The sequence below is a fragment of the Nasonia vitripennis genome, chromosome 4 (assembly GCF_009193385.2).
Source record: "Nasonia vitripennis strain AsymCx chromosome 4, Nvit_psr_1.1, whole genome shotgun sequence".
Taxonomy (NCBI): Eukaryota; Metazoa; Arthropoda; class Insecta; order Hymenoptera; family Pteromalidae; genus Nasonia; species Nasonia vitripennis.
This window is the reverse complement of record NC_045760.1, coordinates 30,094,062-30,108,317: the sequence shown is the minus strand read 5'-3', so window position 1 is coordinate 30,108,317 and position 14,256 is coordinate 30,094,062. Positions and strand designations below refer to the sequence as shown.

Below are 14,256 nucleotides of genomic sequence, written 5' to 3'. Positions count from 1 at the left end.
GAAGAATTTCCCTTCCTTTGTACATAGGCGACGTGTCAAGAGTCACAACGCTGTGAATGAAAAATGAGTCGGACGCGTCGACTTTCATATCGCGAAAGTCGCTCTATCGTGCACTGCTGCACACTGGGGAAATGATCTCCGTCGCTCTCTCGGTATCGTTAGCGGAACTGCTCGAATTTCATCGCGCGAATCCCGGTGCATAACGGACTGACTCGTATACGTGTCGTATTTTTCAAAAATATACAGAATTTCACTACTTATACTCGTCAAAATGAATTTTATGTGTACCATTCCGTGTATTATTCGAGCGTACACATCCTCGTCACTTTTATTGCGAATGAGAGCCAGTCAGAGAAAGCACGAATGTTTATGATACTTTGAAAGTCGTTCGGTTCCTTTACGAGCGGCCCCGTGAATTACTGCGCGGGCCCCGATATTTATGATTTCAGCTTTGCTGATTAAACGCGAGCTATGACTCCTCGGTTATAACGTATATTCGAGGGACTAACGATTACGATGATAAATTAGAAAAAGGGAGTAGACATTAGGTTTGTTTTTTTTTTAAGTATAAATTAAAAATAATTTCTGGTTCAAAATTCGATAAAGTGTAAATTCAAGTTTTTTTTTCAAGTACGCGGGATTGAAACTTTAATTATTTTAGCTCTCATTAAAAGTAATTAAAAAGATCGAAAAAGTTGCGTTGAAATTTAATTAGATCTTTGAATATTGATTCATTTTAATGCACTTGAAATATCCAATGAAATTTCGTGGAAAAAAATGTATTAATTTTCATTGAAAAAAGTGATAATGTACGGAGAATTTTAATTAAAAAATCATATTTTACTTGAACGAAGTATTTGATATATGCTTAATTAGTTGGCTTCAAAAAAGTGTATCGAGAAGCCCGTGAACCTGTAAAGTGCACAGAATAGGCATAATCAAGCTCACGTAAAACCTCGCGTATAATTAACGCAGCGGCTCACATTGACGCCCGCTAATGATCCCCTACAGAGATTTCCAGCTCCTAAAATTTCCAAGGGCTTTTCAAGCCGGATAAATGTTTATTCCTACCTTACCAAATAGCTCCTGACGAGGTACACTCCGTAGCGAATGAAACTAATGAAATCCCGAGTATCTGCCTCCAAAGCTACGTCGCACATCAAACGTCGCGGAATAATAATCCACGAAACGAAGCTCGAATTTACTTTTTCTTTCCTTAAAAATCAGCTGAATCTCGAGAGGCGGCAAGCTTCTCCTCTCTAATGAGGAAATTCGCGAGTCTCTTGCTCTCTCGCTCTTTTGGATGCCGATGCAATTTCGCCGTCGTCGTCGCGCGAGCGCGGAAATTTCGCGCGCCGGCGTCTGAAATTGGAATTTCGCCTCTCCGCGAAGTGCGGCTAAATTTTCCGGCGCCTGAAGAGAGAGAGAGTGAGCCCGATTTCCGGGAGCTAAATTCATAATAAATGTCAGCAGACGGGAGAGAAGGAACTTTTCGACAGTTTTGAGGGACGCCAGGCAGACGTGGAAAATTCCCTGAGGTTTGCTGGGAATTGGCGTTTTTCATACTTTTTTTTATCAAACAATGCACAAAGGCCATTTTATTAATCAATTTTGACGGCATTACACTTCCTACCCCAGCTGAGAGAAAGTCCGGCATTGTCGAAGCTCTATAGCATTGTTCAGCCGGGAGAACTCGATCGTTACTCCCATAAACGAGTCCAGGTCATAGAGCAGTAGCAGCAGCTGGGACGATTCAATCGCGGAAACTTCGGCAGTGAAATCCATCCACGCGCTACAATGATCCGCTCGGATTGCATCTGGACTCGAGGTACGGCTGTTCCTGCTTGAGAAATTCGCAGGACTCCAGGCTGCGCAGGTAAGCCGAGAGACCGTCGGTATCGAACAGGGCTTGTTTTGTCTCTGCGACTGTCGAGCTTTCGACGGGATCGTCAGTGTGCGACTGCTTCGGTTCGCTGATCTGTTGACGCAAAGTTTGGGTGTGTACGTTGTCGATAGAGGCAAAGTTGTATTATTAACTTCTATTGCAAATTATATTTCAAAATGGTAAAAAGCATTATTCCGTACGAAAAAAGCTTCAAAAGCTCTGTAGAGAGAAAGAGAAACAATAACTCGAAACAAACAGACTAACCGGACTGGGGCTTCGAGAGGTCAGTAGGTCCTCGTCTGGAGATAAGTACGTTACCGGCATCTCCTCCTTTGCTGTCGTTTCGCTCCGGGTATCTTCCTCCCCGTCCGTCACTCCTGTATCCGCAAACCAAAGCAAACTCATGCATCTGCTTAACTACACTTTTAAAGCATAAACATCCGAATCGTCTCCAAATGAAAAAAGAAAATCAATCTCCGTCTCGCGGTAACTGTCCGCTTCGTCGTAAGGGACAGCAGATCGATCAAGTGTCGAGAGCGAGCTCATTTGACTCGTGCGGCTGAGTGGACAAAAGCGTGTAACGCAGAGCATCGAGCAACGACGACGTGTCAAAGGAGCGACCCTCGGCGATACAAGAAAAAAAAGCGAGAAAAAACGTCTTTGACCGTTCTCAACGTCGGGCGCGTGTCGTCTTCCGCTATGCCGGATTCTCTATTGATACTCTCTCGGCTTTCAAGAGCTTCCTGTTAACGCTGTGACTTTTTCATCGCAGTGATTCGACGTAACGATCGAAAAATCTAATTAAAAACTCGCCAACCTGCGCTGGACAATCCGCTGCTCATCGCGACAAGCTCTCCCGTCCTCAGAGTCCTCTCGTCGTCCGATTCGATCTTAGCCCAGTCGTATCGGCTGATTACTCGCGTCCTAGAGCTGTCCGCAACGACGTCCTCGTCACGCTGGTCGTCGCTGCCGGCAGCCGATAAGGTCGCGGCAGTTAGACGCGGTACTTGGACCTTCTTATCGCTTCCTGACCTCGGCGTCGTACCGCGACGCTCTCGACGCAGAGCTCGAGTCCTCTTCAGCAGCTGTGATATTCTCTCGTCCTCCGCCGAAGTGCTCTCTTCTTCCTCTTCGAGATTCTCTGCGACGATACAAGCGAGCTTTTATAAGCGGGGTGTGTTCGAAAACGCGCGAGTGGGCTGGAGTTTTGAGGGACGAGCGGGGGGATTATCTATTTTTATGGGTTTCTGTAACTGCGAATGATTTTGTTATCTCCCCGTCTCGTACCGGGTATCGCTGGCACAGCTTCCGTCTCGTCGTTCTTCCGCGCTTTATTGGCTTTGCTAATCGAGTTGGCCGGCGACGAGTCCCTTCCAATCTCGTCAGGGCGCAATTCGATTCTTTCGTCGCGCTCGCGGTTCAGCCGTCTCAGGAGACAAGTCACCTGGTCTATCAGACTCTGGACGTAAAGTAGAATCGATTGGCCACTCGCTTCTTCTTCTCCTTTATCATCCTCGGCGATTCTCGCTGCTGTCTTGAGCGCGCCGACAGCCTCGGCCAATCTACCGAGCTTCAGGAAACTCTGTCCACTCAGCAGCTGTCCCCGTAGTATCCACTTTTTCGATTTTACGGATTCGGCGTGCTCGAGACATAATTTTGAGAAATGCAGAGAACGACTGAAGTTGCCGAGTTCCAGGTGGCAGCGACCGATGTCGTGGTGCAGCCAAGCCGAAGGGATTGGCTCCTGTGTGCATCGAGGTTTTTGTGAGGGAAGTGTGTGCTGATTCGGGGGAATTTCGTTTATGGGGGGCCGTAAATTTTGCTCCGGCGATTGACGCTGTTTTCTTTATTGTTGGAGGAATTCTACTGATTCGTTGATGACTATATTTGACTATATTTGTTCTGAAGTTTTTTAATTTAGCTGAAACTATTTAAGGGGGTTCATAATTTTTTATCATCGCTAAAACTGTTTCACCGACCTCATAGATCTTTAATTCTCATATTTTTACATTCAATAACGTGGATTACCAACGAATACAGTAATTTGCCCTACGGTCGATAAAACAGTTCGCACCCCCCTAAAAATTCTTCCTCAAACCTTGCGTAGATCATCGGCGAGTCGTTCCCAAACACGGGCCAGTGCATCCAAGCATCCGAACTTGAGGTGAACCTTCCCCACAGTCACCAGAGCCTCAACCAAGCTCAGCTCATCCCTACAACTCCTCGCAAGAAAGATCATCTTGGCAGCGAGATCCACAGCCCTGTCGTGCCTTCCCAGTTCCATTTGCTTCTTCAGCAGGTATTCCAAAGCTTGAATCTGACTCCTGTGTGATTTCTCACCGAGCGACACCAGGTTGACGAGTTCTCTGCTGAGCTGGTGCACAGCCAAAGAGTCACCCGCTGCCTGAGCGCTTTCCACGTCCCTCAGGGTCGACTTGACGCACTTGTTCAGCTGTCGCAACATCGTCCTGGACCGCGGCTGCAACCGCGGAGATGCTCCCGGACTCGACAAACGCCAGAAGTCCTGGTGAGCGTCCAGGTATCTGAAAAATCCGTGCACGCAAGAGACGACGCGGTGAGCGCGAAGTTTTTAAAAGGCTCGTATAATTGTCGGCAACGAAGAGAACAGAAGAATGTCCCACTTCGGGGACGAGCTGCTGATGGGATTAGTACTCCGCGCGCAATGTAATTTGCGTAATTTCTTTCCGAGTAATAGAATTCCTCCTCGGCCGTACGCTCGGCTAATTATTTCCCCCTTTGACGCGACGTAAACTCGAGAAGCTTCTTTTTTCATCTCGATTATATAGATTATACTCCATTATTATTATTATTATTATTACTCATTCAGGACAATTCCTCTTGAGCGTCAAAGTAGACGGGTACTCCCCCTCGATTTTAAGCAAGCATGAAGTTCGTAATGAAAGGACTCTCTCGAGTGCATGAAAATTTCACGGTATACATTTGCATGCATTAAAACTGTTCTCCTACGGCCACCTATACATATACGGGAGAGTTTTGCAGGGCGGCGCTTCATCAATTCCACTCGCAACTCGTATTACGCGGGAGAAAGAGAAAACGAGAGAAAAAGGGGGACCGCACGCCGGGGGCGACCGCTAATTTCCAAATCAGCCCAGGGTACAGAGACGACCACGTTCGACTAATCGAACGTACGCGTATGTGTGTGTACGGCTGGGCCAGTAGTTTAATAACTCCACGACTGCGCAGACTGGACTTTGATGAATCGCCTCGCCTCACCGCTTTACCGCACTGAATGGGCTGTATAACCGATTGTGTTCGAACACATGTTCTGTGCTCTAATCGTTAATCACGAATAAAACAATCGCCTCACTTGAGAATCTTGGGCACATCCTGATCGGGATCCTCGCTCCTGGTGACGACATCCCGAGTCTTCCTGGCGACGATCTCAGGGCACTGGTCCGTAGTCTCGGACTTGGCTCGTCGGTGCAGGAGTCGTTCTTTCGGATTAGCCGCCGAGCTTATTGCCGCTTCGGTGCGTCTGGCTGCTACCGAGTGCAAGGATTCGCGCGGACAAAGTCGTGCCGCTCGGTGATACAGCACCAGCGCCGACTCGTAATCTCCCCTGTGTGTGAATGCCGGAGAGTTATTTATCGGCTGCTTCTGCGCCGGCAGCTTTGGATTATTTACTTTCGGCTTGACTCGCGCTTGCGCTATTGTTCGGGGATTTTGCGCGAGTTTCTCGTAAGTTTTTCGAGAATTTACGGGTGAGGAGAGTTGTTACTCCCGATATTTGAATATTCGAACGTTTCAAGCACCGCATTGTTCCCAATCTTGGTACAGCCTTAATTAGCGATAAAGTTCGAACGCGATATCCGCTGTAATAGTATGTATTGTTTCTAAACTCTTTCACCGCTGGCTTAACTTTATTTACAACTTCGATAGCAGCGGAGAGTTTCAACGCAGCTTTAAAAAAAAAGTTACCAAAGCTTCCGCGGCTGATCCGTCGAAAAGTTCCCTCTCGGAATATATATTTTAAGGCTTCGCATTGTGAGATTTCTCTCTCTCTCTCTCTCTCCCTCACCTCATTGTTTCATGCGCGCGCAACGATAACCTAACTTTTATCAAAGACACACACTGTACACACGCGCGAAAGCTCATTACTTAAGGTACAGCCGATCAGCTTCCCGATGCAGTTCCTGAGCTTTGGCCCTGCAGTTGTGTCTCTTCCCTCCGGGCTGTAGCGTCAGACGCTTCTCGACTTCCTCCACGACGATCCGAGGCTCCTGACTCTTGGGATCGTCCGGCGGAATTACATCCGGCGTTCGCCGAGCGATTCTGCTCACCGGCATCGCGATAACGCTCCAGCTGTCCTCGGCGCTAACGACCAATGGAATCTCGAACTTGCATCGTTGTACTGGTATTAGCTGTACGACCGTCGGGGATTGAGAAAGTTTGGAGAGAGAAGTGAAGCTGCGGCGTAAGATCGAGACAAGTGACGGAGAAACTGGTGTGGATTTGTAAACATATGATGCTTAGAGCTATTTACGAAGCTGGTGCTATAATAGAACGCGCTCGTATCGATCGCGTTAAATACGCTCTCATTCATCTCTAGGAGGTAGTATCTTGCGCAAGAGCTGGAGATAAAAATATGCTTACACAGTTTATACAGTCTATAACAGTTTTGCTCTTTTTATTTATGTACTGGGAACACTTTTTTAAATAACGAACGACTATTTACATTGGATTATAGTACAATGTACAGGTTACGATCAATCGTAATCGTCGAAATCCAGCCAACCGATGATTTTCTTGCTCGGCGCGAACTTCTTCAGCAGTGCTTCCCTGGACTCTTTGTCGAAGTCTTTCGGCGGGCCAGATCTGACGGTCATCCTCTTGGTTGGTAGTCCGAGCTTTTGGTTTTTCGGTTTGCAGCCCGGCATTACGGACATCCTCCTCCTGGCCGGTACAGACTCCATCGTCCTCAGGAGTAAGTCCATGCTAGGCTTCATGTCGGCCGTCATGAGCGAAGACACGAGTTTCCGTCGAGCCGCTATGCTGTCGTCGTCGCTGAGACGACCAAAGTCCAGGCCATCGATGTAGTCGATAGCTCGCTCGTAAAAGTCCTCGAGGAAGTAGACGTTGAGCTTGCGAGCTGACTCGAGAGCCGTTACCGCGGCTTCTTTCGCCTCGTTTCGGTTGTGCTGGGCCAACTCGATGCGGATCAAGACGTGACTGGCGTTGAGGGCCCAGTCCTCGTGATTGGATTCGAGACTCAGATCTCGAGTCTTCTTGGCGTAGAACCTGGCAAGGTCGTATCTCCTGATCTCCAGAAAGAGCTTGCAGAGCTCATGGAAGATCCACAGTATTTCCAGTGGCTGGTTCGTCAGGGCCAGTCTCTGTCGGTAAGTGTTGAAGGATCGTTTGACGTTGAGACTCGGGGGCCAGGCGAGATCGGGATCGCGAGGTAGACGCGGTGAGCCTTTCAGTCCCAGAAGTCGACGCAGTAGCGCCTTGCACTTGTCCTCGTCGGCGGAAACTCGAGTGAGATTGCGAGGGTCTATGTAGGCCCGAGCTACCATGAGGTAGAGGGCGTTCAGGTAACGCTGTTGTTCGGGGAACAACCGGGGACTGTAGGACTCGAACTTCTCCTTTGCTCGCTCCACCATTCTGAGGGTAAAAATCGATATGAGTCTACGCGGAACAAGGGGGTTCTTCCATTATCCCCGAAACTGTTTTACCGACTGTGCACTAGCCTGCTATTTTGAATGCTAAAAATGTACGACACAGTTGGTAAAGCAGTTTCGTAGACACCAGCAGGAGCATAAGCTACATATAATACACACTTGAAGAAAGCTGAATAATCCCTGCGCAGCCTGGCCTCGTGCAGCCTCCTCAGTACGAGCTTGGCCTCGTTTTCCACGAGACACCTCTTGAACTCGATCTCCCTCTCCAATCCCATCTTGTGTCCTTCGCTCAGCGCCGCCTCGACCCTGGCTCTAACCGCGTACAGAGGTCGGCGCGTCCTCAGCGCCTCCTGTTGGCTGTTCAATCGAACCAGGCAATCTCGAGCCAACGAGACGAGACGAGCACTACCGGACTTGTTGGCCGAGACGACAGCCGGTGAGCTGAGCAGTCGCTCCAGAAACTCCTTGTCCCGCGCCGTCGAGCCCAGGTATAGCCCAGCCATCAACCTGTCCATCCGGTTGCGGTACCGTCGCAACCTGGCCGGCGGGTCGTCCACGCGGAAGCGCGATTGCTCCTCGTCGATACCTGGCGATTATTTTTAGGTTGAGAAGCTCTGACGTGGGCTGAGAAAGAATCCATAGCGCTAACGCAATATCGGCCGGGTGATATTGAAATTTATGCGGTTGGGAATTCAATAAACCAATAATACTGCTGCATGTTTACACGCGATGCCGGTAATATTCTGATGCCCCCGATTACGACGCGTGTGATATTAATACCGCAGCTGTGAACATCGTAATTAAATTTCACGCTCGCTTAGACAAAATCCGCGTACAGTGGATGAAAAACATATAGTCGGAATTTAATGACGGATTTCGCCGGCAATTCAGCGCAACAAATCCAACCTTGAAATTCATCCTCCAGGTCGTCCCTCCTCTCGACGATCAAGCCCTCTCTGTGTTCGGTCAGCCGTCGAATCCAGGGTTGAAGTTGCCTCAGGGTGTCTCCGGGCACGTTCTCGCCTACGCAGTCCTCGATGATCTCGTTCGCTAAGAGGACGGCGGCTCGAAAATGCTGCCGATGTCTGGCGCCCTGGTGAGCGCATACGAGGCTGCCGCAGAACTCCGCGACGTCGAACAGCGCCTCCATGCGCGTCCAGTTGGCGCCCAAGTGCGCCGGATCTGCAATGTATGTGTGTTAGCGCGAAGAGGAGCTCGCGATTAATTAGAAGGGGGCAGCTTACTGTGCTGCCGTTTAATTGGGAAACTTGGAGGGTGACCGCAGTGAAGCTTTTTTTGTAATTTAAAAAAAAAAATACTTTAAATTTCGTTCTACAAACCAGAGCCATCCACACACATCGAAGGAGTAATTTATTCCTCGTCAATTTTTTCTCCTCGACGTGGCACACATATAGTACACACTATATAGCGGAAGGTCTGTGTCGTCTTGATAGCTTCGCTCATTATTGGAAGTCAGGGAGAGTGTTTGGAGGCGAAAGCGCTCGGAGAAAATCAACTGCGTCACGGCTTTATCTGGCGCGAGAGAGAAGCGACGGGGATCAAGGCGAGCAGAGAGTAGAAATTAATGGAATCGCTAACGAGAAAGTCATATAGTGACTTCGATCATCGTCTCTTTTGTGAAAAATCAAGTGTCGATTCAATTAGTTTCAACGGCGAGAAAAAAGCGACCTGTATACACTCTACCAAAGCCCGTATCAGCTTGCCGAGTCGCTCGGAGCTCGATATCTATACCTGCACATGACCCAAAGACGAAGAAACTATACGTATAGGCGGAGGCTCGGTGTATAAGCTCGCGGAGACTGGAATTAAGGAAGTAGTCAAGTTGGTCCGGCCGAAGTTTGAGAGATAGCTGCAACTCGTCGTTATCGGAGTAATTTCGCGTCGTTCTCGGCACTTTCCCTATCGCCTCTTCCTTAATTATCCGATACCGGGAAGCCGTTTATATATAGCCAAAAAAATCGACAGCGGCGTAATTAATTCGCTCCGGCTGTCTCCGTGTGTTTCATTAATTTCCGAGAACGGACGTCACTCTATTCCTCCCTGAGCTTTTAGGGATGATCGATGACACTGCGAGTGAAAAATTCGTTTTTAAACATATCACTCTCACCTATCCTCATGCATTTCTCCGCGACGACGGCAGCCTCGGCGAATCTGCCGGACTTCTTGAGCGCCTCGCTGAGTCCCAAAAGCGTCCAGAGGAAATTCTCATCGCCGTACTCGCTGGATTTCTCGTAGTAATGAATTCCCTTGAGGTACTGCTGCAGAACCGTGAAACGCCTGCCCCATTCCCGATAGACTATTTGAGCGCGAAATATGTCCGCCTGTCCGAGCTGCGTCTGCTGCTGCTGCGATTTCGACATTTTCCATTCGAGGTTATACGTGTGTGCTGTTCACTGGAATTTTTCTCCCTTTTATTTACTACTTTTTTGTTTACATTTTTTTTTTTTATTATTTTTCAATGTTTTCCGCCTAAATCAGAAACAGTAGTACCGGCGATGCGAAAACGCGAGTCGCAGCGGCATTTTCGCGAAGGGATTGTACACACGTGAAGGTAGTCTTATTTTATTCTTGGCCCACATGGTTTTTCGAAGTGTCTATTCGTGACAGAAGCGAAACGAAGTTTCTCTCCGTGGTTGCCCTTCGTTATGTAATTATTTATCATTTTCTAACAAGTCTCACGTCATTATAGAGAAAACCTTGAAAAATGCGATCTTTTTTTTTCAAGGTTTTCTCAGCGGCATGTTGTTATAATAACTCGAAACTTTAGAAAATGACAGATAATTACATAACGGAGGGCAACTAACCCTTGATTTTTTTTTTTTTTGTAATTTCGCTTATTTACGAATCTTTATATAAGTGAATTAATTATTGGCGCGAATTTTGAATTTGTTGAAAATCATCGAAACTGACGATATTTTCTGATTCCAGAAACCATATCCCTCAAAGCATCAAAAGGAAGTAGAGGCGAGAATCACATGAGCGCCGTCATCGGGATGCGGTGATGGCGCTTCTCTACAGATTCGCCCAACTGCCCGACCGCAGTGGCACACGAGTCTTCTCGTTCGTCGTCACCAGAAGCGTCGTACGAGATCCCGAGCGCGACGTCACCAGCAAGGAGCTCGTATGCGGCTTTCAAAGATGGGCCGTCGCTTTCTCGCGGGGCGACAAGGTGAGATATATAGATGACTTGTACTAGTTTTGTTTTTTTTTCACTTGGCATTTTTTTATAATAAATAAATATTTTTAATTACAAACGAATTTGTTGTACACGACGGTGCGAGGAAAAATTTATACTTATTGTCGAGTGTAATATCGAAAGGTAGATATGTCTATTACGTTCTGAGTCATCCATTATATGCATATCTATGAATCTATCTTCTTGCATCGTTCCTCTAACTCACGTCTGTCTGAAAACAGCTCTGTATACTTTACTGTAAATCTATACGACTATATCTTTAAAATTATACTATATACTATATATAACTATATTTTGTAAGAAGCACACCGTGAAACAAGCTGCTATAATTCAAACGAGTGTCTCTTTCAAAGAGCGACGAGAGATGCGCTTGTTTCTCGATGCGCCGAGTGTGTGTATACACGCGTCGGTCGTTATTTCAATTACCAGCTCGACATCTAATACGCGAGGCTCATCAGGTAATCGAAGTAAGGATCGGCCGTACATAGCGTATAATTGGGTTTTTCATGAAACTTTTTTCCACTCTCTCACTAGTGCATACAGTCGAAAGCACGTAATAACGTTGAATTGCACAAAATGTCTCTATTATTATTATTATACTCTCTATCTCTCAAAGTAGTGGTCTCTCATTTTTTTTTTTTTTTTTTCAAAAATTCGCACAATACCTGCATGACCGACTATCTTACAATATACTCTGCACTGTCTGGAGATTAATCTTCCGCAGTAAATCAACCAATGCATCCGTCAACGTCTGGAAAAAGGTGTTTGAAAAGCCCTCGTATAAATTAAGTATAAACGAGCTATCTATGCACCAAAAATAAACTGACACTCAACTCTGTCCATACTTCTGTTTCGCTCTGTTCGCAGAAGCGTGGTAGAAACAAACGTTCTGTTTCTGATCGGCAGGTGCTCGGAGTCTACCTCGTCTGGCGAGGAGCAGCCCCTGGTCTGCGAGTCTACGTCGACTTCACCTTCACCCTCCTCAACCGCGAGCATTTCTCCGTCAACGAGGGCTTCAGCGGCAAACGCGTCAAGTTCACTTACGAGGCGCCGGCTCAGGGCAATCGGAGCTACATATCGGTCTCGGATCTGTACAGTAGGAACTTTGCCGATCCCAATGGCGAGTTTCAACTCGAGCTTTCCATGGCCAACGTCCGGACGGTTTTCAGCAGCGAGGTCGGGATACCGCCTACTATCGCTACCACTATCGACTCTGACTCTGTGCGCTTTCATCACAACTGTGTTTTTTAAATCTATGAATCCTGTATGCATGCGACCCCTCGATGAGTTCTGTTGGTATTGGACTTTTTTAGTATAATGATCACGGGTAGAAGTCTTGAGCAAATATTAGAGTAAAATTCGCTTAATAAGCCAAGCAGGGCTGGTTGAGTATTCAAGTGTTGTAATGATTATTGCTTTTATTTAATAGTAGTTATTAATAAAAAACAATAAATATTTTTTGCTTGACTGGTTGAGCAAATTTTACTCAACTAAAAATCAGCTGTTCTTACTCGACCAAGTTCTACCCCTGATATTGGAACTGCTGAGTTGATATGCGAGTAGATTTTGAGGGACGATTGTAAAAGTTGATTAGACGCATCTCTTCGAGTATATTCGGCCCATAAGGCAGTTTAGGCGTAGCTGAAATGTCACTATTTGGATGGAAAAAAAAAATTCTCTCCGAGAAAGCAAAAGTAAAAGTAGATTTTTCGTAAAGAGTAGCTTCAGCTTCCGCTAATTGGCAAAAATTCATATTCAGAGACACTCCCATATTTTCGTGCTCCTATATATACATACATACATATACGCGCGAACAATGAAACGCAAACATTTAACTCGGTCCTCACTGCGCAGCAGAGTCGACCTTTGTAATATTTGCTTTTCAACGAACTTTGTCGAGGGCCAAGCCTCTTTTTTTCTCATACCCCCTTTTCAGCGCCACAGCACGCTATACTCTCTCTCTCTCTACCGCACGGTCCAGGCTTCGAGGGCTGAATGTTTAAGAGTTTGCAATTTATTCAACGCCCCGGCACAGCTCTCCGGCGTGTAATAACAAGCGCACGTGCCTCGTGTTTTCTTTTTCCAACTTTTTTCTCTGTATGTGTCTCTGCGCACGATTAATTCCAACCGGATGAAATAACACTCGCCACATGCGATTTTGCTTTGTAGACACGCACGCACTTTATGTAGTACGGTATATGCATGCGCATCTCGGCTAATCTCGAATTCCGAGTACAGCTTCGAATTTCCAATTTTCGGCTTTGCCTCCCTGCCCTGGTAATACCAGCTTAATCCTAGTCCTGCACGGCATGTACATAGCTCGCCGTATCGATTTCTCCGCTGCTGTAGCTGCAGTTCATTCGATTGAAATTTTGGGAATGTCATCGCACGACCATGTGTATAGTCGATATACTTCGAGGAAAAACGAGAATATCTCTAACGATTTTCAATGACCGACACACACACACACACACACAGGTTCGGATGCCATCGAGCGTCTTCAGTCCCGGTCAGTCGAAGCCGACGAAACTGGAGACGGCCTACTTCACGTTTGGCGGCTTCGATTGGAACTTGGTGGTCTACCCGCACGGCAACAAGGAGAACGAGGCTCGATCTCAGGAGGGACGGTTGAGCGTATACCTGGTGCGGTTGACGGGTTTCGACCACCGATGTCGAGTCCGGTACATCGTGAGCTTGGGCGAAGGCGAACACCCGGTGGAGTCGGGTCCGATCGAGGATCTGTCCGACGCCGAGGGTCGAGGTTTCGGTTGGCAACCTAGGGTTCGCTGGTCGGACGTCGCCAGGAAAGGCGTCCTAAGGCTCTCCCTCGAGATGCTCGAGGCTCGCACGATATCCGAGGTTTCGGTTCAGGCCCTCGGACCCGGGGCTCTGCCCGCCACCCCCTGCTACGACCGGGACAAACAGGCCTGGGCCATCAGGGCGGACCTGCACTCGGATACCGTTAGGTTGCACCTGGTTTACAAGGACATCAACAATATACCTAGGAACCACCTCAGGTATAGCGTTTTCGCAGAAAGAAGAGCGATTCAGTTGGATTTTTTACACAATTGTAACGCATACCTGCAGGTACGTCAGCTGGACGGCATACCTGATAAGGGGCGAGGAGCCGGACACGGAGATCGTTAATCTGCCAGGTGCGCCGTTCAGTCGGTACTACGCTCAGGACGAGGCGGACGAGGGCATTATCATGGAGACGTCGCTCGGCGTGAACGAGGTCAAAGACGAGAACTGTCCTTTCGTGACGGAGAAGGGCCAGATACGCGTGCGGCTCGAGTGGAACGAGTGTCACCTGCTATTCCAGTCGACCTATCACAAGTACGACGACGTCTGTCGCATTCACAATCAGCAGATGCGCCGTGAAATCGCTGCCCTCCAGGCCGAGAACTATTCACTCGAGCGACAGATATTCAGCTACCAGAAGAGCCTTGCCTACGCACAGGCGCAGCAGCAGCAACAGCAAACGGTTGGTA

The 14,256-nt window shown here is 47.7% G+C and overlaps 3 protein-coding genes across 14 annotated transcripts in view; 1 reads left to right on the top strand and 2 right to left on the bottom strand.

Moving 5' to 3' along the window:
- The window catches only part of LOC100680230, a 66,419-nt gene that overhangs the window by 44,855 nt on the left and 7,308 nt on the right, over positions 1 to 14,256 (top strand). For 3 of the 11 annotated variants that reach the window (XM_016989862.3, XM_008216590.4, XM_031930468.2), the window contains 4 exons: positions 10,498 to 10,738; positions 11,633 to 11,986; positions 13,244 to 13,782; positions 13,853 to 14,249. In XM_016989862.3, coding sequence (XP_016845351.1) covers positions 10,571 to 10,738; positions 11,633 to 11,986; positions 13,244 to 13,782; positions 13,853 to 14,249 — 1,458 coding nt within the window. In that variant the 5' untranslated portion in view covers positions 10,498 to 10,570. The other 8 variants (XM_032599309.1, XM_016989863.3, XM_016989865.3 and 5 more) reach the window with 6 other exon arrangements.
- Positions 1,567 to 6,324, bottom strand: LOC103317746 (tetratricopeptide repeat protein 25-like). The gene is made up of 7 exons (XM_032599307.1): positions 6,026 to 6,324; positions 5,235 to 5,486; positions 3,984 to 4,428; positions 3,173 to 3,629; positions 2,703 to 3,026; positions 2,150 to 2,262; positions 1,567 to 1,978 (listed from the first exon to the last, which is right to left on the bottom strand). The coding sequence occupies exons 1-7, from the start codon at positions 6,211 to 6,213 to the stop codon at positions 1,793 to 1,795; spliced, it is 1,965 nt and encodes a 654-aa protein (XP_032455198.1). The 5' UTR covers positions 6,214 to 6,324; the 3' UTR covers positions 1,567 to 1,792.
- Positions 6,529 to 10,156, bottom strand: LOC103317745 (tetratricopeptide repeat protein 25-like). 2 transcript variants are annotated; one of them, XM_032599308.1, is made up of 5 exons: positions 9,677 to 10,134; positions 8,889 to 9,081; positions 8,455 to 8,730; positions 7,708 to 8,134; positions 6,529 to 7,531 (listed from the first exon to the last, which is right to left on the bottom strand). In XM_032599308.1, the coding sequence occupies exons 2-5, from the start codon at positions 8,905 to 8,907 to the stop codon at positions 6,634 to 6,636; spliced, it is 1,620 nt and encodes a 539-aa protein (XP_032455199.1). In that variant the 5' UTR covers positions 8,908 to 9,081; positions 9,677 to 10,134; the 3' UTR covers positions 6,529 to 6,633. The 2 variants fall into 2 exon arrangements, with proteins under 2 accessions (XP_032455199.1, XP_008214814.1); XM_008216592.4 differs by lacking the exon at positions 8,889 to 9,081 and having other exon boundaries at positions 9,677 to 10,156.